Below are 25,160 nucleotides of genomic sequence, written 5' to 3'. Positions count from 1 at the left end.
TCCTTTATTGGCTAAGTCAGAATATCTGAACAGTGTATTCTCATAAACACAGCATTTTTTAAAGATGTATTTATTTATTTGAAAGGCAAGAGGTCTTCTATCTACTGGTTCACTCCCTAGATGGCTGCAATGGCCAGAGATGCTCACCAATCCGAAGCCAGGAGCCAGGAGCCTTCTCTGGGTTTCCTATGGGAGTGCAGGGTCCCAAGCACTTGGGCCATCCTCCACTGCTTTCCCAGGCCGTTGCAGAAAGCTGGATTGGAAGTGAAGCAGCCAGGACTTGAGCCGGCACCCATATGGGATGCTGGCACCCCAGGCAGCAACTTTACCCGCTATGCTACAGCCCAGGGCCCCACAGCATGATTTTTAAGGTAGCATTTCCTCTCTATATTTTTCAATCAAGCTTTCTCTGAACACTGATTTTACAGTTTGAAAACTAGCAATCTTTTTCTATACAAAGAATTCTTGGAGTGGGCATTTAGCATAGTGATTAAGATATTGCTTAGGATCTCTACGTGTGCATCCCATATCAGAGTGCCTGGTTCGAGTCCTGGCTACTCCACTTCCAATCCAGCTTCCTGATACTGTGCACCCTGGGAGGCTGTAGATGGCGACTCAAGCATTTGGGTCCCTGCTACCCACACAGGAGACCTGGCTTGAATTCTGCAGACCTGGCTTCAGCCTGGTCCAGTCCTGGCTGTTGTGAGCATTTAGGGAGTGAACCAGCAATGGAAGGACTCTCTCTTTCAGCTTTAAAATAAAATTAAAATAAATTTTTATAAAATGTTTTAAGTTTTCAAACACAAGCTAAGACTTCTTAGAATAACTGCTTCCCTCATGAGTCCATCTGTCAGATCACGAAGGTCCATGCAGGAAACAGGACAGAGTCTTCTACACAGACACTACTTCTTCCCTTCAATCTCTCTGCTCTCATTCAAACTCTGAGTACCTTCAGAATTTATTTCCCTCTTCATCTTATGTATCACCAAGCTACATGAATTCTCTTTACAAAATATCACTCATAGATTTTATCTTCTGTTTTCAAGGTTGTCCCACAGCCCAAAAAAAAAAAAAAAATCTTAGGTCTGTACAACTTTAATGGCTTCTTTCCTGGAATTTCAGTTTCTAGCATCTGTCTCCTAAACTCTATTCTTTACCATATTAACAAATAAATGTTGCAAAAAATTGACCAAAAAATTGAATTCATCATTACCTTTCCTGAAACCAGTAATTCACCTGACTGCAATATACCAAGAACATATATTTGGCAGGTAATTTTCTTGAATCAAATAGTGGAACTGTGAACTATACTGGAAAATCTCTGTTTTCATGGACTTTCATGATAGTGTAATATTCCAGCCAGTTTTCCTCAATGCCTACATATTCTAATTTACCAGTGTTTATAAACAGCTTCTTTAGAAGCAAAAATGTATTGACTAAGGGATTTTGAAAATGTACAGTTCACACTTCAAAGATTAAAACAGGCCTTGTAGCAAACAAATCTGCTTAAACCAGTTTTCTCAAACTCTAAGGTATTTTTTCTTTCCTTATCGTTTAACTAAATTTCTGACAACCCACTGAAGAACTATGAAATCATCTTTTCCCATAGAAGAAAGCTAACACACTCTAACCCAATATTCATCATTTCCTACAACACGGCTCCACTCTATTAATCTAGTTCTTCCTCCCTAAAACAAGTATTTTATTACAGATAGATCGGTACCCTCACTGTCTCTTACATCTGCCAGCTTCAGCTTAAGGCTTGGAACACGTTTTCGCCTCTGACTTTGCTTCTTCTCTCCTTGGTCTGTCCAAGAAAGCCTCACGCTTCTAGACGGATGCTGTAGCTCATACAAGCCTTTCATTCCACTTTGATCTTCCAGGCACAATAATTTTTATGTACAGTTGGTAAATTTTAGCAAGAACCTACTTAGGACACAGAAATTACTTAAACATGGTCCATGCTCTTAAAATTCATAGATCCTTATTGGTTAGTTTAGTGTATAAACATGATATTTTTAAAATCCTCATTGTATTCCTAAAGTTATTAACATATCGAGGACAAACTGAATGAATTTCATAGATATAGTTCCAAGAATAGAATACGTTCATCCTGCCCTCTCTCCTCCTTCTTTTATTTTCATTTTTTTGTGGTAGCATTCTTTCAATTTACCTTATAATCAGAGTCTCAATTATTCCTCTAAACAAAAAGCTCTACAAGTAAAAGGTAGATAAGACTCCTGTTCTGCAGGGGTGTAGGCAAAGGTAAATAGACAATGGTCAAATCACAGGATGTAAGTTTAGCTTAATATGCTTTACTTTTTTAGGGTATTCTATATACTAGCTGCAGCCAATCAAAGAAAACATATGATATTTATCTTTCATAGATCTGGCTTATTTCTACTAAGCTTAATGGTCTCCAGTTCCACATATTTTAATAATAGAAAGTTTCTCTCTATGGATTTTTCTCCCAACTGGATAACCAATTCTTGGTGAGATGAGTCCTAACTTGATTCTCTTGTTTAAGGGAAGTATATATCATGAATTAAGAACATGAGTTTTTCAACTCCTCCTACAACTATGATTTGTCAGCTACTATCAGTACAGGTCTCTCTGCCCCTCAAAAAATCATCAAAGCTGTTCAGATAAATAAAGAGAAGCAGAGAGAAAGAGAAAGAGAAAAAATCTGTTGAAAGTATTGGTGATCTACCAGCACAGCATCCACATGTGGAATTGTGATTCACAACAGAACATGAGCTTAACATTCACCTCTGCTTTCCTCGTAAGGGATTAGTTGACTTGTATATGGCTCCTGAACAGTACTGTCTTTATAGAAAGAGACACATAACAGATCAAGGTACTGGTTTTTGGCTGTTTGTCATTTGATCTGTTTTCTTGGTATGCCTGGTATTTCTTGATGCCATCTCAGCTATCCGTTATGGAAAAATTGTACAAAACTCTGAGTCTAAACATTGTGTGAATTTTTACAGAAAAGATTTACTTTTGCTTGTGGCAGATAGTTAGAACAGGAGCAAATAATTTTAACTCAAGCAGGATTTTTTTTTTTTTTTGAGACAGTCAGTATATTTTGATTAGTCTTTGCTTCTAGGTTGCAGTATTTCATGTATCCCATCTGAAATGCTGTTTACCAGAATTCTCCATAGAGTGCCTGGAACCCCAACTTTTGTCTTCCTCATCCTTTAATTATAATCAAAAATTTTCTTAAATCAATGAAAAAACATCAAGTAACAGGTAAGGTTCATTATAAACTTCAAACAAACACAAAGGAAACCACATCTTGGTCTATGATAGTCAAATTGCTGAAAACCAAATACAAAAAGAAAAATCTAAAAGTCAGCTATAAAAAGGAAACACATTGCCTTCATATGATCAACAATAGGACTGATTGACTTACAGAAATAATGGAAGCCACAACACAGTAGAATATTCTCAAAATGTTTCAGAAAGCCTATTTAACTACCTTTACATGGTAAAAACAGCCTTCAAATATGAGATCAAAATGAACACATTTCAAAATATTTTTCTGTGGGCAACACATAACAGTGCATCACTCCAAACAGCAGGAATTTGATCCCAGGTGGAAAACAGAAGATGTTAGAAAGAAGAAATAGCAATGGAAAAAATAAATATGTAGGTAAGTAAAGGAAGCTTGCCTTTACCAAAGAATGATAATACCTTGTAGAGTGTATAATATACAGCAAATTAATGTCTGAAAACAATAAATGAAAAAATGAGATGGAAACAATAAATCGAGTTAGCATAATTTTTTAAAGTTTTTTTTATTTATTTACTTGACAGGCAGAGTTACAGACAGTGACAGAGAGAGACAGAAAGAAAGGTCTTCCATCTGATGGTTCACCCCCAAAATGGCCGAAACGGCCTGAGCTACGCGGATCTGAAGCCAGGAGCCAGGTGCTTCCTCCTGGTCTCCCATGTGGGTGCAAGGCCCAAGCACTTGGGTCATCCTCCACTGCCTTCCTGGGCCACAGCAGAGAGCTGGACTGCAAGAGGAGCAACCGGGACAGAATCTGGCGCCCATATGGGATGCCAGCGCCGCAGGCGGAGGATTAACCTAGTCTGTCACAGCGCTGGCCCCGAGTTAGCATAATTTAAGGTTCAGGAACAGATAAAAATTCTAATCTGTATCAGAAATTTAATAAATTAATGATGCATATCATAATTTAAGCTAACTCTTAAAAGATTAGTCAAAGAATGCTTAACTAGAAAATAAACAAAAATAAAATGGAATAAAAACATACTTATTAATCCAAGAAAATGGCAAGAAAGTAGAGAAAAAGAAACTAAAGAAGTGCGACAAAGAAGTAACGAATAGATGCTAGATTTAAACCCAAATATTTTGTGTTTACATTAAATATGAATGGACCAAATTCCTCAATTAGAAAATAAAATTATCATACTAGTAAAATAAAAAGAGAAATACATATGTGTGTTGCTTGTAAGAGACAAGTGTTAGAGATAATGGCACAGAAAGGATGAAAGTTTAAAAATGGAAAAATATATACTATGTGAACAATAATTAAAAATAAATTTTTCCAGATACAGGAAGGTAAACTTTAATGTAAAATACATTTCTAAAAATACAGAGGGATATATCACAGCAATGTAATCAACAATATATAAATATTCCAAATTTGTATGTATCTATTATGATACCCTCAAACATATAAAGCAATATTGACAAAATTAAAAGAAACCATGGCCAAATCATCTATACTTATTTTGGGAGATTTGGACAGCACTCTCTAAATAATAGAACAAGCAGGCAAAATTAAAAACTAGAAGCTCTAAATAACTGACTGTCAAACTCCATGCAGTCTTTTGATGAAATGGATATTTCAAGTCTGTATTCAATAAATTTTTAATACTTATTCTTATGAAGTTCACATGGAATCTTCATGTAAATTGACAGTTTGGGAAACCATAAAACAAGTTGCAACTGCTTTTACATCTAAAGTAACACAGATTTGAATACAGTAGAATTAGGCTACAAATCAATAACAAAATATAATTCTGTGCATAGGTATTTGGCACAGCAGTCAAGTCGCTGCTTAGGTCACCTGTGCCCCATTTCAGAGCACTCATTTTGTACCCCAACTCCTCCACTTCCAATCTAGCTCTGCTAATATGCATGTTGGGAGGCAGCAGGGGACACCCACATGGGAGACCTGACAGCCACATGGGGGTCCCTGGCACCCATATAGGAGACCGGATTGGGTTCTGGGCTCCTGCCTTCAGCCTGGCCCAGCCCTGATTACTGCACGCATCTGGGGGTGAACCAGAGGGTAGAATATCTAACTCTCTCTTTTTCTCCCTCTGTCTTCCAAATAAAATGAAAATAAATTAAGAAAAATTAAAAACATGTAATCATAAAATTATCAAATGTTTGAAAATTGAGCAATACATTTTTAAATAGTCTATAGGCCAAGTATTATGTCATAAAGAAAATCAAATAATATTTTGAAAAAAGAAATACATACAATGTGCAGTTAATGTGATGCTTAGAAATCTATAGTGTTAAACAGCTAAAACAAAAGAATATAGATTACAAATAAATTATCTAAGTGTTTGCCAGAAAAATCTAGAAAAGAAAGGCAAATTGGACTCAAAAAAAGGGGGGGATGCAGAAAATGACAAAATGGAAGCATAAAATAATAACTCAGAGAGAAGTATAATGAAGAGAACCAACACAGTCCAAAACAGCTTCTCTGGAAGACTAATAAAGCTGATAAATTCACAACAAGATGTAGTGCCAGAGGGGAAGAAAGCATGGGAGACAGGTAATACAATTACTAATACTGCAAATGAGTAGACATCAGCATAGATATTAAAGATTTGAAAAACGAGTGAACAGCATCATAACTATTTTTAAAATATGTATCAATTTTTAGGAACCCTGGGAAAATACACCATATAAAATCTGACACAAGAAATGGAAAACCTGCTTGGCAAGAGCATATGGAAATGCACATTTGTTAAGAGCACAGATCTGGATCTGGGATTGCCAGGGTTTGATTCCATGCTCTGCCACTAACTGTGGAACCTTGAGCAAGTCCTTTAATCTCCGAGTTTCCTGAGCAGTGAAACAATAATAAAAACAAGGATCATAAGATTTCTATGAGAATTAAATTTATTAATGATATAAAGCACTAAGCACTGTGCCCAGTGAATAAAATATACTACATAAGGGATAGCAATTACTATGATAAATCACCAGGTTACCAGCTACTTAAAAACTGAGTGAGAACATCCCAAAACGCTCAACATTTAGAGAATTCTCTTTAAGGACGAGCATTTTGAAATTTAGTGAACTTTCTGACAATCCAGTTCCCCTGCTTTCACTCTCCCAGTGTCCGGGGTATCACAGACCCCAGAATGCCTTGCCGGTCCCCAGATGTCCCAGGCCACTTAGTTTCCCCACAGTTCATTCCTCCACCCAAACCCAGCTCTCGCTTTTCTCTGCCATAAAGGATTTCCTAGTCCACTAAACAAATGCTTGCTCCTTCTTTCATTCACTTCTCTCTTAGAGCATGAATCACACAGGAGCTGGCATTGTGTCACCGCAGGTAAAGCCACTGACTGTGATACCAGCTTCCCATATCAGGGCACTGGTTCGAGTCCCAGCTGCTCCTCTTCTGATCCAGCTCCCTGCTAATGGCCTGGGAAAGCAGCAGAAGACAGCCCAAGTGCTTGGGTTCCTGCACCCACGTGGGAGACCAGGATGATGTCATTGGCTACTGGTTTCTACTTGCCCCAGACCTGGACATTGTGACCATTTGGAAAGTCAATCAGCAGATGGAAGATTCTCTCTCTTTCTCTCTCTCTCTCTCTCTCTCTCTCTCTCTCACACTCTGCCTATCAAATAAATAAGTCTTCTTTAATTTTTTTAAATTTATTTGAAAGACAGGGTTACAGAGAGACATAGAGACAGAGAGAGGTCTTCCATCCACTGGTTCACTCCCCAAATGACTGCTGATCCAAAGCCTGGAGCCAGGAGCTTCTCCCAGGTCTCCCATGCAGGTGCAGAGGCCCAGGGACTTGGGCCACCTTCTACTGCTTTCCCAGGCCACAACAGAGAGCTTGATTAGAAGTAGAGCAGCCAGGACTCGAACCGGTGCCCATGAGGAAGGCTGGCACTGCAGCTGGGGATTTAACCCACTGGGGCTACAGTGTCGGCCCCAGTAAGTCTTTTTTTAAAAAGAACATGAATCACACAGTACTAAATAAATTGTAATTTCCCTGAAGGGACTCTATCTTCAAGGGTGTGCAGTGCTGTCTTCATCCTGTTATTACCCAACATCTAGAACTGTACTTAGTATACACCAAATTATTCCCTTTAATGTACAAATTATGGACACAGGGACAAGCATAGAGGGGGAAATGTCACCACCTATAAACAAGACAAAGATGATAAACTCAGTAAGCATCTCTTCCACCCCTCCCATAGAAATTTTTGTTCAAGTGATAAACCTACAACAAACAACAACAAAAACACCTAATAAATGTACATGCTTATAATTTGAGAAACTAGCATGAGAAGGATGAGGTCATTATATGAGTAATCAGAAAATGAGCATGACTTTCTCCTGTCAATTCTCCTATCTGTTGCCCATATGATTAAGCACGGTTGTAGTTTCATCATGTTTACTGTTGCTTGACACTCACAACAAACATTTTTCCTCTCTCTTACATCTGTGCAGATGATCCTATTCCCGTGAGCATTAAAGAACCAAGGTTAATAATGAAATGTTGAAAACAACCAAAACTTACAAGGAAGTTAACCTGACGCACTCAGTGATATGCATAACCATCATTGCACAGCATGGTAATCAGGTATAAATGGTAAATAGCGTTGTAATTAGTATTGCTTCATGATGATCAAACTGAGTTATTTCAGGAGTCAGTGTTGGGGAAGCCTGTCCTTGTAGCACAGTGGTTTTTGGCTGCATGTTAGAATCATCAAGGAAGCTCTCATTAAACCCCTGTGTCCAGGGCTCCCACCTCAAATCAGTTAAATCAGACTCCTTGTAGACTGGATTCAAGGATCAATATTTTTTTCATATTCCCAAGGTGACCACATTGCACTCAGAATTCATTGCAGCTGTACTCAAGAAAATGTAAGGAGTCTGAAGTTGTCTCTTACCTCCATATTTCTATAGCACTGGGAACATGTCTTTACTGCAGGCTAATCCCAAAGTCAAGCAACGATATTAAGAAATTAACAATCATTGATGAATAGTAATCAGTTAATGTTGTCACAGCACTCTGACATAGCCAACGTTCGTTTGCAACACAACGCATCAACCCAGAAGTGAGTTAACCTCTAGTGTCCTCTCCCACCTCCCAGCATCCTGTGTGTAACTAAAATATGGCCTTCATGTTTATGCTCATGCTGTCCAGTTAGAGCCAGGACTCTTGCTTTCAACTATGACAAAACAGACATGACATAAATGTACCATTTAAGCCATTTATCAGGGTATTCAGAAGCCTGAGGATGTTCCCACTGGTTGCCAACCATCCCCCCTGGCCGAACTCTTTCCATCTTCCCAAGCAGAAACACAGCAACCAGTGTACACTAACTCCTTTTCTCACTCCCTCCTACCCTGACAACTTCCCTTCTCATTCACGTCTGTATAAATTTCCCTTCTCTAGGGTCCTCATAAATCTGAGGCCATACAATATTTATCCTGCTGTGCCTGGCTTATTTCACTTAGCAGAATGTCTTCAAGGGACATTCATGCTGTCACGTGGGCCAGAACTTCCCTTTTGAGGCGGAATACTATGGCATTGCAGGTATGCACTGGATTTTGTTTCTCCACTCATCCATTGATGGCACTGGGCTGCTTTTACCTTGGGTTTATTGTGAATGATGCATATGTGAACATGATATACAAGACTCTGGAGTTTTTATGCATGGTTTTACATACTCAACATGGACAGCGCTCTTAACCAAACCAGGGAATCACACCTCAGAGAAGCAGATGGCCTGGAGTGGCGTCCTGACTCCTGAGATGGCCCCATGATCTCCAGCACCACTGTTATGTTCTGGTATGATCCATGCCCCCACAAGTGGGAACAGAACCTGGGACTTGCTCCTCATTGACAAAATAGAGCAGCAGTGATGGGACAGCCCTGCTGTGGTTGTTAGACCCAATGTCACCCTTCACCAACTGTAAACAGACACTGTAGCTGGTCATGAAGGAATGCACTGGCGGCTGTGGAGGGCCTACAGGAAGAGGACACACAGCAAGGAGCCCTGGGTCACCCCTGGGTGACCACCAGCAAGAAAATGGGAACCTTAGTCTTACAGCAGCAAGGAACTGCATTTTGCCAACAATCGCATCAGCGTGGAAGAGAACCACTTCCTGCAGACAGCACTGGAAAGGAACACAGCCTGCTGACCCCTTGACTGCAGCCGTGCGAGACTGAGCAAGGGACCTACACCCTGCCTGGACTTCTGACCTGTGGGAACTCCGAGATGGCAAACGTGTGCTGTTTAAACTGCTAAGCTGGTGGTAACTGATGATGGGGCAACAGGAAACAAGCTCAGCTAAGTTTCTAAGAGTCTCTATTTCCAAGAAATTTCAAGTGATAGCTTGTTCTCTTAAGTTTTTATTTCCCTTTTCCTCATCTCTACAGAAAGAAATGGAAGTTCCAGATCTTTCTTTCCCTCCCATTTCCCAGAGCTTAATTTGTAAGCCCCTAGCTGTCTAAACATATTCTTAAAATTCACCAATTAAAATCAACTTGGCTGCTCTTGATACAAAAAGCAAACCAAACAAAAATGGGTAACCATATGACATAATGGATATGTTAATGTACTTCACTATAGCAACCATTTTACTCTCTATATCTCCCATGACATCAAGTTCTATCTCTTAAAAATACACAGCTCAATTTATTTTTAAAAGATTGATTTGGCATAATTAAAAAAATGACCCTGGGGGATTACATGAGTATCTGGGTGTCCTGATCACTCACACTTTAGGATAAAATATATTTAAATTATCTTCTATCCATTCCTGGCTACAGAACACACACACACACACACACACACACAGAGGCACATCAACAAAAGAAAAAAAACATACAACAAGTACTTCTAAAGACAAATTGTTCTAAAGTGAGACTTCACAGAAAGGCAACAGTAAGAATAAATATAAGAAATGTTATCTTTCACAAAAAAGGTACTTCCAATGAGTCTAAAAATAATACTTGGGGCTGGAGCAGTGGCATAACAGGTAAAGCCATCACCTGCAATGCCAGCATCCCATATGGGCATCAGTTAATGTCCCAGCTGCTCCACTTCCAATCCAGCTCCCTTCTAATAGCCTGGGAAAAGCAATGAAAGATGACCTGAGTGTTTGGGTCCCTGCCACTCAAGTGGGAGACCTGGAAGAAGCTCCTGGCTCTTGGCTTCCGCCTGGCCCAGCCCCAGACATTGTGGCTATCTGGGGGAGTGAACCAGTGGATGGAATATCTGTGTGCATGTGTGTGTGTGTGGTGTGTGTGTGAGTGTCCTTGTCTCTGTGTAACGCTTTCAAATAAATAAATCCTTTTAGAAAAAAGAAACCGTTTTAACCTTCTCTTCAGATCTTTTCCCTTCTTGAAAAATTGAATTGCTATTTAAACCTTAGGAAAAGTCAGGTGGCAGGAGCTAGTAGCTCAGCTTCCAGAAAGCAAAGGGCAGCCCCCTGCCAACTCATGGCACTGCTTATTAGCAGGCAAGGGCCAGGGGGCAACACTTCCCTCTGATCCAACAAACAAGCAGAAGAAAGGCACTGTCTTCTCAACTATGCTATTTCACCAAAGTCTTTCACCCAGGATATGGCAAGGAAACAGACAGTGCTCAGAATGGCTTGGAATGTCTCAGAGAGAAAAAAAATGAGTCAGAACAAGCCATCACATTTCAGCAGGCACTCAGAAGATAGAAGTCAGGACAGAGGGAGGCTGCAGCCCAACTTCCAAGACAGTAGTTCAAACCCAACACTGCTCCATTCACCTGAACAAACTCATCTGGAACAAATAACATATTTGGAATTGCTATAAATATCCTATATACTAAGAAGACAGCAAGCAAAATAAAATGACTGCAGGTTGTATAGCTGCTGCAGTCTAGAGGCACCTGTGTTAACATCCAGGAAAGGTTAAAGGAGCTTTAGGCATTCCTGGCAATGACTATGAGCTAGTTACTTCTGCATGCTAAGCCTCAGATGGTAATACCCATAGATTTACAGTGAAAGTCAGTGAGACAGCTATCACAGACAGGCCACGCCCAGTGTGCCTGGCCTGTAGTTGCTGCTCACAATTGGTACTGATGGTCCTTGATTAATGGGAGAAAAGGAAAGAATAAAATAAAAGTATCAGTGAAAAAACTTGGGAGGTAAAGGACAAAGAAAGAAGAGGAGTAAAAGTAGAGGAAAGCAGAATTAAAGAATAAGCCTCGTGGATTCAATATGCACTCAATAAATATTGAACTGAATGTCTTAACCTGAAGGAGAAACAGAAATCTTAGATGCTTCAGCAGCTAGCCAAGGCTGTTGGGTCAAAAATTGGTATGATTTTTGTGTAGAACAAAAAGTATAAAGCAAGGGCAGGCTCCTCAGAGTCAGCATGGTGCTAACAATGACAATGAGCACATACACTTTTATTCAAAAGCACAGAAGTCAGGGCCAGCATTTATAGTACAGCATGTTAAGCTGTTCAGCCTGGCTCCAGCTCCCTGAACTCACATGGGAGGCCTGGATGGAGTTCCAGGCTCTTGGCTTCAGCCTGGCCCAGCCCTGGCTGTTAGAGGTCATTTAAGGAGTGAATCAGCAGATGAAAGAAATCTCTCTCTCTCTCTCTCTCTAACTCTATCTCTCTCTCTCCCCCTTCCTCCCATTGCTTTTTTAATTATTGCTCTCTCTTTATTGCCTTTCAAATAAATAATTTTTTTTAATTTAAACAGTCAAATCTTTTAATCCCATTTTTTGAGGTTTGATTAAATATTTCTCCTCACACCCAGCAAATGTCAGACTGGAACTTTTGAGTATAAGAGTATAAAGTGTGAAGGAGTAAAGGGCAGAAAGAAACCAGTGAGAAGATCACCTGAGAGGCTGAGAGTGGGCCAAAGCAGGAGGCAGAGTGGGCAGCACTCAGGGGCCTCTCACTCCTCCAGAGAAGAAGAGGCCGAGACAGAAGTGAGAGGGTGGAGTGCCCAGGCTCAGAGAGGCTGCCAGAGCTCATTTACCTTCACCTAGATGTCACAGCAGCTGTCAATGCCACCAAGTTCTGAAACGTCCCTGTGCTTTTTGTACCTCTCCCTTCTTTAGCAGAACTGTTCACCCCTGCAGAAAAGCCTCCAGCGTGGTGTGGTTGTGCATCCCCAAGGGAGCCATTAACATTGTAGGCTGCACAGCCTGTAAATGCAGGTAGAGAGGACGCGGTTGACATTGCACAGGCTCGCTGGACATGCGGCTGGAGGAAGTGCAAGGCTACCACCTCCGGCAAGTTGCCGAATGCCTCCGAGCTCTAACTTCACCTTCAGTAGCAGGGAAAGGCCGCGCCCGCCTCACTGGATCTATCCAAAGCCTTCACGAGGCAACACATGGGAAACAACAAGCATCCAACAGTTAGCTGATAACGTGGTCCTCTCATTCCATCCCTGCACAGCCAGTTCTGACGCAGGTGTTGACATGAACATTGCTGCTACACAACAGAATCTTGCGTTTTTTCAGCATCCTGACAACTTTCACCGACCTGTAACCTGCACCTCTGGCTACCAGGCCACCACACAACTGGAAATTTTTTTTCTTCCCTCTTTATACAGATACCATTGGTTTTGGTTTTTTCTTCTCTAAAGCCCCAAGTAGAAGTGACAGTAAGTATGTACATGCACCAATTTTTTTTTATGGTTAACTATTGAAAGTACACAAATTTTAAACTCTAACTGATAATCCAGAGTCTATTACACACTCTTTAACATGTCCTTATTTATCTAAAATCTAAATACAGATCCTTTGGTGTGGCAACATGGAAATCACTATTTCATGGGCAGGGGACAAGGGTTCCTCCCCTCAATCAAAATTCCTGTCTACCGTAACCTGAGAGCAGAGCAGCACTTGCTGGAAGGATAGTTTTCAGAGAGAAGTAACAATAGCATGGAGTTCTTATCACAACAATGTAAAAATATTTCCTTATATATTTAATTTTTTATGAGATTTCTCAGCTGAAATGTCTAGAAGCCAAGGCATATATTTAGCCTAGTGGCTAAATACGCCTTCTTCCCACATCAAAGTACCTGGGTTTAATTCCTGGCTTGAGCTTCTGACTCCAGCCTCCTGTTAATACAAACCTTGAGAGGTGGCAGGTGATGGCTCAAGTACTTGGTCCTTAGTACCAACACGGTAGACCTGGACTGAGTTCTTAACTCCAGGCTTTAGCCTGGTCTAGTCCCCTTCACTGGATGTCCCTCTCCCTCTCTCTCTCTCCCTCTCTCTCTCTTTCTCTGCCACATCGCCCCATGCTTCTAAAATGACAGATACACAAACAACAAATACAAATTTCAAAACATGTTTTTATCCTGGGATAATCACATGCAGGGTGATTAGACCAGACCCCAGACAGCAGGATTTCTGTTTGTGAATCTTGGTTCCAGCCTTAGGCAAGTTACAGAGTTCCGCATGCCTCAGTTTTCCCATATATGAAATGAGGGTGATAATAACACTACCTATGTTCTAAGTCTGTTGTGAGGATTCAATGACTCAGTATTTGAGAAGCATTCAGAGTGGTGGCCACATACAATTAGTGATAGGCAAACCTTTTCACAGAAACATTCCTGTTCAATAAAGGAGAGACAATTCTGTAATGCACACTCAAGTGCTCCACACTGCTTTAGAAAAGCACAAATAACAACAAACGTGCTCTTTCTTGCTCCTTTCCCACATCCTATTTCAACGTATGACTCACCAGCCTTTTGCACTTTTACCTATTCTGCTCCTGGGCTGGCAGTGACAAACAAAAGCATTTGTCCTTCCTAAAACTGGAGTTCGCATCTCAAGTCAGATGGCAGGCCTTTGTTCTATCTTCCCTTTCATGAGAGAACAATAGTTCCAAATGATAGTCTACCCATTCTTCCTGAAAGCCAGATGTCTCTGATTAATCTGCCTATGTTCCACCAGACGTTCAGCATGAGCCATACCGTTGCTCTGCCAGCGCTGAAGTTTGCGAAACAATGTCTACATAAACAGCAAACTTAATTTCACTAAGAGGTCTGACCTGTGGGTGCGTGATCATCTTGGAGCCCAAGGCAGGTCAGACAGGGACAGAAATGCTATCTGAGTTCTTCCCTGCTCTTTGCCTCTGATTTCCAGGACTTGGAAATCCATATTTGACCTTTCAGATATCCCAGTTTGTGCCATGAGATGGATCAAGCCCTTTCTCCATGTCCTTTTCTCACAGGGCCTACCCTCTGAGGATCTAATCCTTGGTAAATGCTGGTGCAATGGGCAGGCTCCCCTTGTAATGGTCAACTCTGTATGGAGGAAGCCAGGAGGCACCAGGAAACACCAACTGATCTTACTGCCAATCACTGGGACAAGTCATCACAAGGCAGACAGGTGCCCAGACTGGTCTGGCTGGAGGGCTTTCATCTCTGTGGGTAGATCTGACAACACTGGAGCAGGACAGAAGGCAGAAAGACCTGGCCTCAGAGCCAAGAGTCTTGAATTCCAATCTAAGCTCTGCCATCTACCATGCCCATCTGTAATTCTCCTGCACCTGTTCACTCACTTCTTCAGAGAAGGGGTTAGCATGAAACTAGCTCTAAGTTTCTTTTTAAGTCAAAAGTCTTCTGATGTTCACCATATTAAATTTAAATCACAGATCACAGTGTTTGATATATTGTAATAGTCTGTCTCATCATGTGGTTTATAGTACTTCAATACAGCTGAGTGCTTGTAATAGAAACAGGCCACGTGCCCACAGAGCTGCAGGCTTTTGAAGATCTAAAACAGTCAGCAGGCACAATGCCAAGTCACAGTGGACAGGCTGGTGTGGCTCAACAGCAATTCCACACTTTGCCTACCTCTGTCTGACAGGCACATTTTCATTTTCTATGGCTTTGTTCTAAAACTGAACTTTGTCTACGATGTGTCCCCAAACCACTCTGTCATAATTTCCATCTCAGGTAAGCACTGCTACAGGCAAAACCATGCAGTCTAGAACTCTATTATCCAATACCCTTAAAATTATTTAAAATTCAAAGTCCAGTGTCCTTACTGGCATTAGCCAGGAGTCAAGTGCTCAATAGCCATGCACAGCTTTTGGCTACCATATTGGACATTACTGCAAAAAGGTTCCACTGGACTGTGCTAACTTATTCCAGAGACTGATCTCAAGCAGCACACCCCTGATTTTTTTCAAGAGATAGATGTCAACTGCAAATTGCAAGAGACAGAATTCCCCAATCCCATCATAGGGCTATTACAAGTCCCCCCATTTAAAGCAGGGAAATGTAACTACACAGTTTTTGTAACCCCTTTCAGACCTTAGCAGTACACTTGGTGGGTACAGGACAACAAAGCTGGCATGAACTGGGAAGCCTCAAGAGTGATGAGGCCCCTGTACCATTCACAATTCATCTGCAACAAGGGCCTCGGCAGAATCGCAGACTAATAGGTCAAGATATACAGTCTCTCGTGGATTACTGAAACCGAATTCTCAAGTTCCAAATCTATCTTCCCATCAAGTTTATTCTCTGGTTCCATCAGTGCTTCCTGTCTCTTGACTATAGTTTGTCACCAGGAGAGTCTGCCTTCAGTTTCTTCCTCACTGATAAGTAGTCAAAAGACATTCTTTTTGACAAAGACAGAAAAGCCATTTAATGCCTTTCCGATCCAATGTGGAGGAGGAACTTCAAATCCAAGATGTAGTTGAAACATGTTGGTAGGAACAAATTTGGTCATAAATGCTGTTGTGAAACTTTGTAAAAGTCCAAGAAATAAACTAAGAGAACTAAGAGTCCAAGAAATAAACAGAGGAGCTATTTTAACTGATGATCTAAAATTCTCTAATACTGAGCAGGAACTTCTTAGGAAAGAAAAACAAACCAACCAGCCAAGTCACACCATCCTTTTATCATGAAGGATACGCCTATCTTTTTTAAGGCTCTATCTTCCAGAAAATTATTTTTCCTAAGATGTTGGATAAATTGTAGAAAAGAAATACAAAAATATGCAAATATTATTTTGGCTTTTCTCTAAAGTGATAACTTTTGAAATGGAAAATGAACTGTAATATTGAGCATTTATGAAAAAATTCAGAAAATTGTCTCTGAATTAGCTGTCTGTGTGTAGTTAGTGATTTAGGACTCAGGGAGAGATATGTTTGTATTTTTTGCAAGGGAAATTGAGGCACAATCCAATTAATGGAAAAAGAGTTGTTTCCATATGTTATTAATTTTTCAATTTAGAACCACAAGGCCCTCTGAAAGAAGCTGAGCATATGGGCATGGGTAATCTACTTTGGTCTCCTTAGCACCAATCATTAAGAAATGAACGAGCCCCTTTCTTCAACCTGACCTTCACCCAGACGGGCACCCATCTGTGTTTCCTGTATGATGAGGGGAATCACTGGTGATCCTAATTCAGGGGACAGACTGTCTTTCCTGAATTCTACTCACTGTGTGGGTTTGGTCCAGAAATTGTGCAAACCTACTGATTTTCTTTGCCTGGTTACAATAGCTAATAAAGAAATTCATAGGAATATGCTTATCTTAGATTGCTCAACACTGAAAGAATGGTGTTTTGCCTCAGGATGAACATTAAGTCTTTGAACAAAGCAATGACATAATCTTGGTTCAAGAGCAGAATTCTGGAGGCATGTGTAGGGAGAAGTCAAAGAAGATGGATTGCTATTAAATTCTCTTACATGCTGTCCTACATATAAAAACACACTGCTATTTGAAAAGTATTTTAGATGTTATATAAACCTATTTATGCAATATAATGCACAGTATATAACAGTACTACACACTGATATATCTCTGATCTATCAAAAGAGAACCCTGGATGATGTTCAATTTCTGAAAAACAAGCATAAGTTTGTGACATTTATGATTTCTGAATTCATACAATTAAAAATAAGTGATTATTACTATTGAAAAAGAAAGAGATAAAACCTTTTTAAGCCAATTAATAACAAAATTCTGGCTTAATAGAATTCTCCTGAAATCTAATATTAATTAGAGCTCTTTTAGTCACAGATTATCATGATTAATAATCCAGCATGACTAGCTTCTTTAACAAATATTTATTGATCACTCACTATTTGCCAAGCACTGTCAGCAAATTGATGAATTAAACGTCCTTTTATAATTTTGTTGTCAAAGTAATCATTTGTTTAAGTCAGATGTTCTATCTTGATTTATATTACTTTTATCTGTGAATAAATTAAAATTTGATTTAATTTCACAGTTTGTGCATTTTGCATCAGAGATCCAGGCTCAGCCAAGATATTATCATTGTGAAAGACATGATTTCAATTAATAATTGAACATAAGGGGTGGACATAAGGCATAACAGTGACAATGCCAGTTGGGATGCTTGCACCCCATATCCAAGTGTCTGGGCTAGACTCCCTGCTCAGACTCAGATTCCAGCTTCCTACGAAGGCACAGCCTGGGAGGCAGCAAGTAATGATTCAAGTACTTGGGTCCATGCCACCCCCCTGGGAAACCTGAATTGAGTTCCTGGCTCCTAACTTTACCCAGCAGCCCCAGACCACTATGCAGGCATTTCAGGAGTGAACCAGCAAAGGGGACCACATTCGCTCTCTCATTCTCTCTCTGCCTCTCAAATGAATAATTAATTACTTTTTCAGAACAAAATGAAAAGCACACAGAAAAGGGACCCTGACTCAGTGAGGGCCACACCAGGCCAGAGCCAGGAGCCTGGAACTCAAACCAAGTCTCCTTTGTGTGGCTTGCAGGGCCTCAATTACTTGAGCCATCACCTGCTGCCCCCCAGGATACACATTAGCAGGAAGCTGGAATCAAGTGCAGAAGAGGGACTTGAACCCACTCTAATGTGGGATGTGAACCTCCCAAGGGATGTCTTAACAGCTGCACTGAACACCTTCTCAGATTTCTGTACATTTTTAACTCCACCCTACTAGATAGAGAAGTTTAGACTTCCTAAACCTACCTCTTCATTCCCCCTAGGGTTTTCAAGAGAATGAAATGACTTTCAGTAAACTCAATTTCTCGGCGAGAGACAGATACACATATCTTCAAAGTCCAGGTAAAGTGCAAGTCATGCTTTAAAGAAAAGCACTGCTTCATGGGAGACCCTTTTGCACAACAAAACCATTTGAAAAAACCCTTCCATCCCTAAACATGAAAGGGTGAATAAGCCCGTTACCATTCAGGAGGCTTCCTAAGGAGCCCACTCCAGACTTTCACTTTCACGAGGCAAAGGGGCACAGCAACTGCAGCAACCTCTTACCTGGAGTCCTTTCTGACTCTTGCTTTCTCAAAGGAAAACTCGGGGGGTTTGTTGAGGTCATAGGTTCGGGTTGTTGGCTCAGCAGACACTCCAGCCTTTGCTCCCCTCCTGCTATGCAGGGAGACCAACCCCGAGGTCTTCCTGTGCACCTCAAGAAGCACTTTATCTGGAGAGGCCTGAGGCAGGCTTCCTCCCTGCACGTGCACCACGTCCTGAAGCTTGTTCAGCTGGATGCACTTATTCTGCAGCTCCTCCGTGAGCTCGGCGATGGCCACAGTCTGCTTGGACAGCTGCTCTCGCAGCTCCTTCAAGTGGTACTCCCGCTCCTGGATCTCAGCATCCCTCCTCCTCAGCTCCCTCTCCAGCTCTGCCACCTTGTTCCGCAGGGCATCCGTGGTGAGGTTCCCCGAGTGGCCATCTGGATGCTTGGAATGCTTGGGTTTCACTGAACCATTTCCCATTTTGCTCAGGGACCTGAGAAAGGGCACAGGATTGGGAATTACCCAGGGAAGCTCCATTTTCCAGCAGCACCCCTACCCTCTCCGTACAGCCTGCTTCATAAGTCGCAACACACCGGTCAGCATCATTGGATAAGCAATAAATTTCCCCATGTGTCTAGAAGGAATGCTACTGATCAATTTTCCTTTTCCTACCATGAAGAGAACCTAGCATTAGAATTTGCTCTCCCCTGTCCCACTGTGACGACAGCTCTACACATAAGCATTCTGCACACACGGCTAGTATCACCTGCTGCTCTCTTTGGTCATCTGCGGGACAACCATCAAACGCTTCACAACAAAACTGCGATTTGGAGGTCAGCATGGCAAAGATAAAACTCAAAGGAGCAGTCACAGTAACAGAGGCTTGGAAATTTCACAGCTCTCACAGCTCCTTGTGCAGCCAGAGTGAAACACCTCCCCTGCGTTAGAGAATAACACACCTGCATCTCTCAGAGGGCAGAGGCAGACTTGGGGAGGCCTTGTTATTGCTCTTCTCCTACTGTCTGTACCTTAAGATATCATATTTCTGATAACATTAAGACCTTCTGGGTTGTGGTCACTAGAAGGAAACAGAGACATCCAGATTCTACTGCTTTCTTTACTTTATGGCCTACAGCCAAGGTGTCCAAAAATTTCTAGTGCTTTCCTATCAAAAATATCCTCGGGTAGATCCCAATGTGTTCACTGATCCAGGGCTTCTCAAGATGTACTATGCAGATAAGGAGTGATGAGGAATGATCTTAGTTGACTCAGAAACTTTAATGGTTCAATAACTATGTATTTAACATTTATTAGGCATACAAACAATTAGCACCACACCAAGTTCTGATTCATGGATATTATTGCTTTAGTTGGAGCTAAGTTAGGTATTTAGGTGTACTGAGCCAGTTCAATGAAACTAAAAACAAATAATCTGCAGGTAATAAGTACATACGAGAAAATCATAAGAGCAGAACTCAGATGAGTGAAAGTTGGGAAATACTGGTCTGATTAATGACTCTAACGCTGAAGAATTTTTAGGCGACCTACTTAAAGTTCATTTTTCTTGTATAGATGTGATTTTTGACAATGATAGTCCAAGAAACTTTAGAACCTTTGTAAACTATGCTTGGAGTAGGTCTGGTTATTGAAAATCAGAAGAGAAACAAGTAACTTTGACATTTTACAACCTGCAGATTCTTGCCCCTCTCTGCCTCCAAATTTAGCTCAGAAAGAAATGAAATGCTTAGATATATTTCTCTAGCCTTGCCAAAATAATTGTGGTCTTGACAACACCAAAGGCACGGATGCATGAATATAACACAGCATCTCAGTTTCAGATAGAATCAAAAATTGTAAGTTGCATAACACAGATGGTACAAACAGAAAATGAATGTATTTATAAAAGTAATCTTGTATGGCTGGCCTTGTGGGATAGCAGGTAAAGCTGCCTCTTAAGACTCGGCATCCCATATGGATGGCAGTTGACTCGGCTGCTCCACTTCTGATCCAGCTCCTTGTTAACAGCTTCGAAATGCAGCAGAGGATGGCCCAAATGCCTGCCTGGATCCCTGCCACCCATGTGGGAGACCTGGAAGAACCTCCTGGCTTCCGGCTTCAGCCTGGCCCAGCCCTGGCCATTATGGCTATCTGGGGGGTGAACCAGCAGATAGAAGACCCATTCTCTCTGCTCCCCCCCCCCATAACTCTGACTTTCAAATAAAACTTGTCATTAAAAAACATTAGCCTCCAGAGAACTGCCTGTCTCTGTTGCAAGATGTGGTAGGCATCACCTGTAAGTTTTCTTTGAGTTGGCAGCATTTTTCGTTCTCTTACATGAAGAATATATGTGAAGGCTCAGGAGATGGAAAACTGAGGACATAGCCTTGGACATACTTGCATCCCAAAGAAGCAGTACACAAGATGTTAGACTGGAGTCTGAGAATAAACTTGAATGAGATTCTGAATTGCAGGCAGGAGAACGGTGCTCCCGAAGGTATCTTAAATTAATACATGCACAAATTTTTAACATGCAGCTGTGATCCCTCTAGATGGGCTTTTTAGTTCGTGAACAAGCATTCTTAGGCCAGTGGGGAAAGAGGAAGTTTAAGAGGAAAGGCAATTGCTTTATTAAAAAAAAAAAAAAGCAAACACTAAAACTTTACAATACAATATTAAACTAGCAACTCCTCTTTTATTCAAAGAACAACTGTAGAGTAAGATCTAAATAAGTGTCATCTACTACTTATACAGTGGGGACACATTCCTTCATGGATTTACAGTCAAATTTGACAGATAAAACACTTTTGGCATGCTCACTATGAAAAGGGTTAGAGTCATGTTTGCTTTAGCCTAGTATTCAAAGAATTCTGTACCAATCTAATAATTTTACAAACATGAAACACAATTAGGCAGAAGGTGTTCAATTCTCCCAAAACACCCACTATTCCCTGGTTTTAATGAAGTCAATTTGGAAGCTGTATAAATCTTTCAAGCTATTTAGAATTCCAAAGAGGAGTGAAATGAGAGTAACCAACTCATCTTTCAAATCACTAAGTTAAGAAAAGTAAGTTATTAAATGTCTAAACAGCAGTCTGATTTCTTAGTTCACTCATTTAAATTTTGTCGTCCCTGAAGTCAAAGCTTCAAATCTCTGGTTTCATAAAACCTAATTAGGTTCAGTCTGTTTCCTGTATCAGTCACTAAAATAAGCTAGTTCTCAAATACGTATTGTTAGTCACAAGCAGAATTGAACCACAGGATGTTGCTCCATTAATCTAGCAACTACGGCTTGTTAAAGTCAATTTTATATTCAGAAGGCAGAACATGATGTAATAAGAAGGGAGTTTGGAGAGAAAGACCAAAATTTAGCCGAGTGATGGAGTCAGGCCACTCAGGGTTAGAAAACAATTTGCCCTTTTCCAGCCTTCTATAAATTAGAATCTCTGACCTTTAGTTTTTGTTATCTATAAAGTGGATACACTTATACTTGTCTCATAAGGTTACTCCGAAGATTATGCTTAGAAAGTGCCCTGTGCAATGGTTGGCATATAGTAGGCATCAAGCAAATAGTCGCTCTTATCATAATGTGGGATGAGATACTGGAACCTGATGTCTTATTGTGAGGGAAGCCAGAGGGCTCACTTCTGGATAGGACAGATGTCTAGTAAACTGATGTCTTCAGATATGAAGTCTATTTTTAAAAATTTATTTATTTGAAACAGAGAGAGAGACAGACAGATGCACATGGAGCTCCTATCCACTGATTCACTCCCAAAAATCCCTGCAACAGCCAGCACTTTGCCAGGACTTGGCCAAGACCAGGAGCTAGGAACTCAATCCAAGTCTCCCACAAAGGGGCAGGAACCCAATTACTTCAGCTGTCACTACTGCCCCAGAGGGTCCACAGGAGCACGACCCTGGAGTCCAAGCCAGGGCCAGGCATCAGACCCAGGCTTAACCACTACACCACATGCCCGCTCCCCAGACAAGAGGTCTCTAGAAGCACAAATATTCCCTTAGAGAGAGGGATTTTACTCTGCCTGAACTGCATCTTTTGCTGAGAAAAGGAGCTGTTCTAGAACAGCCTTGGAAACAAACCTCACCGAAAGATAGAAATGAAAACGCTTTGAAAATCACACAGAGCCAATTCCAGAACTGCAGGAGCTCCTGTGCTGTGGAACTCCCTCATGCAGCCCCTACTTTTTTTTCCACATATTACAGTGAAATCCTTAAACCCAAAGGCGCACTTAATTATCTTTGGAGGCAACACAAGGCATGGTTCACCAGAGATGTGTTGATTCTCATCTGAGTCCAGGAATGAGAAGCAGGAAGCATAAACAGTGGCATTTAGCAAGAGGAGCGGGCAATCATAGGATATTATAAGTTTGCATTACTGCGTTAATTTCCTCACCATTTAGGAAATGCTATTCGCCCAGTGATAAACAGAAGAGACACAAAGACAGTGAGAGAAACTGTGAAGGCGCTGGCAGGCGGATTAACACCTGGCAGTCAACGTGGGAGGAATCAAGCTTTGTTGTCTGTTTTTCCTCCAGCCCTAAAGTAATTTGAAACCAAAATCTTGGCTGTGATCAAGATCACATGTATTTCTTTCTCTACCCATCTGGAGTCTGATATAAATACACACACACACACACACACACACACACACACTTGTTTTTCATATAGCTGCATGCATTTCTGAAAGGACGGGAGATAGTAGAGTGCTCGCTAAGATCACAGAGACGGAGGCCCCATCTGAGCACTTTTACTTAACATATGTGACAGTGTATGTCCTTGGGCAAGATACTGAGCTTGAGTGTCAACAACCGAAGAGACAGGCAGACAGGTAGACAGAGATGACAGACAGACAAAACAATGGGTCAAATGAGAGAAGCCATGACAGGTATACGGTAGGTGTTTAATAAATATTAGTATTAGTCTTACTGTTAATATTGTTTACCCAATGAAATAATTTTTGTTAGAAAAATTTACTGATCAAAACTATGTCATAAAATAACACAAGATGATAGGAAAATAAAGTCAGAACTGGCACTACCAACTTCTAAACAGATTTCAAAGCCACAATCATCAAGGCAGTGTGAAGAGTGAAACTGACTTTGAAGACACTGGTGAAACAAAATACATGAAGATTGGTGACCAGAAAAGACAGCCTAGAAAGTGACCCAAACAATACAGTTAGCTGATCTGGGACAAAGGCGCAAAGCCAAACAACGGAGAAAGGACAGTCTTTTTAACAACTTACACTGGAACAACTAGACATCCACACACGGGGAAAACAAAGAATTTAGATTCAGAACTTACTTTTATGAAAATTAGTTCAAAAAGGATCATCACCCTAAATGTAAGACAAAAACCTATAAAACACAGAAAGAAAATGGAAGAAAATCTAGCTGATCTTAGGTTTGGTGCAGATTTTTTAAAAATAAAAGATTAAAAGTATGATTTTACTAAAGGCAAAAGTGATCGTATGGACTTTATTAAAACATAAAGCTTCTACTTTGTAAAGGAAGTGGTAAGAAAATGATATCAATAACCCAAACTCATGGTCTGGGAGTAAATACTTGCAAAACACATATCTAATAAAGGAGGATGGGGCCGGCGCTGTGGCATAGCAGATAAAGCTACCACCTGCAGAGCCAGCATCCCATAGGGGAGCCAGTTTGAATCCGGCTGTTCCATTTCCAATCCGGCTGCCTCCTACGGCCTGGGAAAGCAGTGGAAAATGGCTCAAGTCCATGGGCCCCTGGACCCACGTGGGAGATTTGGAAGAGGCTCCTGGCTCCTGGCTTCAGATCAGCGCAGCTCCAGCCATTGTGGCCAATTGGGGAATGAATCAATGAATGGAAGACCTCTCTCTCTCTCTGCCTCTCCTTCTTTCTCTGTGTAACCCTGTCTTTAAAATAAATAAATACATAAGTAAGTAAGTAAATCTTTAAAAAATAATAAAGGAGGAATCCCTAATACTTAACAATTAAAAAAAAAACTGAAAAGTAAGCAAAAGATATGGGCAGACACTTTCATCAAAGATTCACAGGCAGCAAATAAGCATGTGAAAGATGCTCAACTTCACGTGTCATTAGGGAAGTTCAAATTAAAACATGAGAAACCCTACACACCTGTCAGAATGGCTACAACCCAAAACACTGACAGCACCAAATGCTGACAAAGATATGGAGCAACAGGAACTTTCACTCATTGCCAATAGGAATGCAAAATGATGCAGCCACTGTGGAAGACAGCTTGGCATTCCTTACAAAGCTAAATACACTCTCACCATACAATCCAGCACTGTGCTTCTTGGTATTTCCTCAACTGATAAACATATGACTTCACCCAAACCTGCACACAAATGTTTATAGCGGCTTTATTTATAACTGTTGAAACTTAGATGCAAACAGGTGGAACACAGGGTATTATTAGAGCAGTGGAACTCTTCTATACGGTACTAGAATAGTATACACATGTCACTACACACTTGTTAAAACTCATGAGATATACAACACAAGGATGATCCCTAATATCAATTATGGTCTTTACTTAATAACAACATATCAATATGGCCTATTAGTACTGCTAGATGCTAAGATCTGGAGAAATTGGTGAGAGGAGACACACAAAGGAACTGCTGGTTGAT

General features: G+C 40.9%; 1 protein-coding gene across 2 annotated transcripts in view; it reads right to left on the bottom strand.

Moving 5' to 3' along the window:
* The window catches only part of PRKG2 (protein kinase cGMP-dependent 2), a 106,038-nt gene that overhangs the window by 76,046 nt on the left and 4,832 nt on the right, over nt 1-25,160 (bottom strand). For both annotated transcript variants that reach the window (XM_002717087.6, XM_089302633.1), the window contains exon 2: nt 18,525-18,998. In XM_002717087.6, the coding sequence (XP_002717133.1) occupies nt 18,525-18,985 (461 nt within the window). In that variant the 5' untranslated portion in view covers nt 18,986-18,998. The remainder of the gene's footprint in view (nt 1-18,524; nt 18,999-25,160) is intronic.

This window comes from Oryctolagus cuniculus, chromosome 8 (assembly GCF_051225735.1).
Source record: "Oryctolagus cuniculus isolate XC-2025 breed Fujian yellow rabbit chromosome 8, ASM5122573v1, whole genome shotgun sequence".
NCBI classification, from domain to species: Eukaryota; Metazoa; Chordata; class Mammalia; order Lagomorpha; family Leporidae; genus Oryctolagus; species Oryctolagus cuniculus.
The sequence above is the reverse complement of the archived record's forward strand: the minus strand, read 5'-3'. Positions and strand labels throughout refer to the sequence as shown.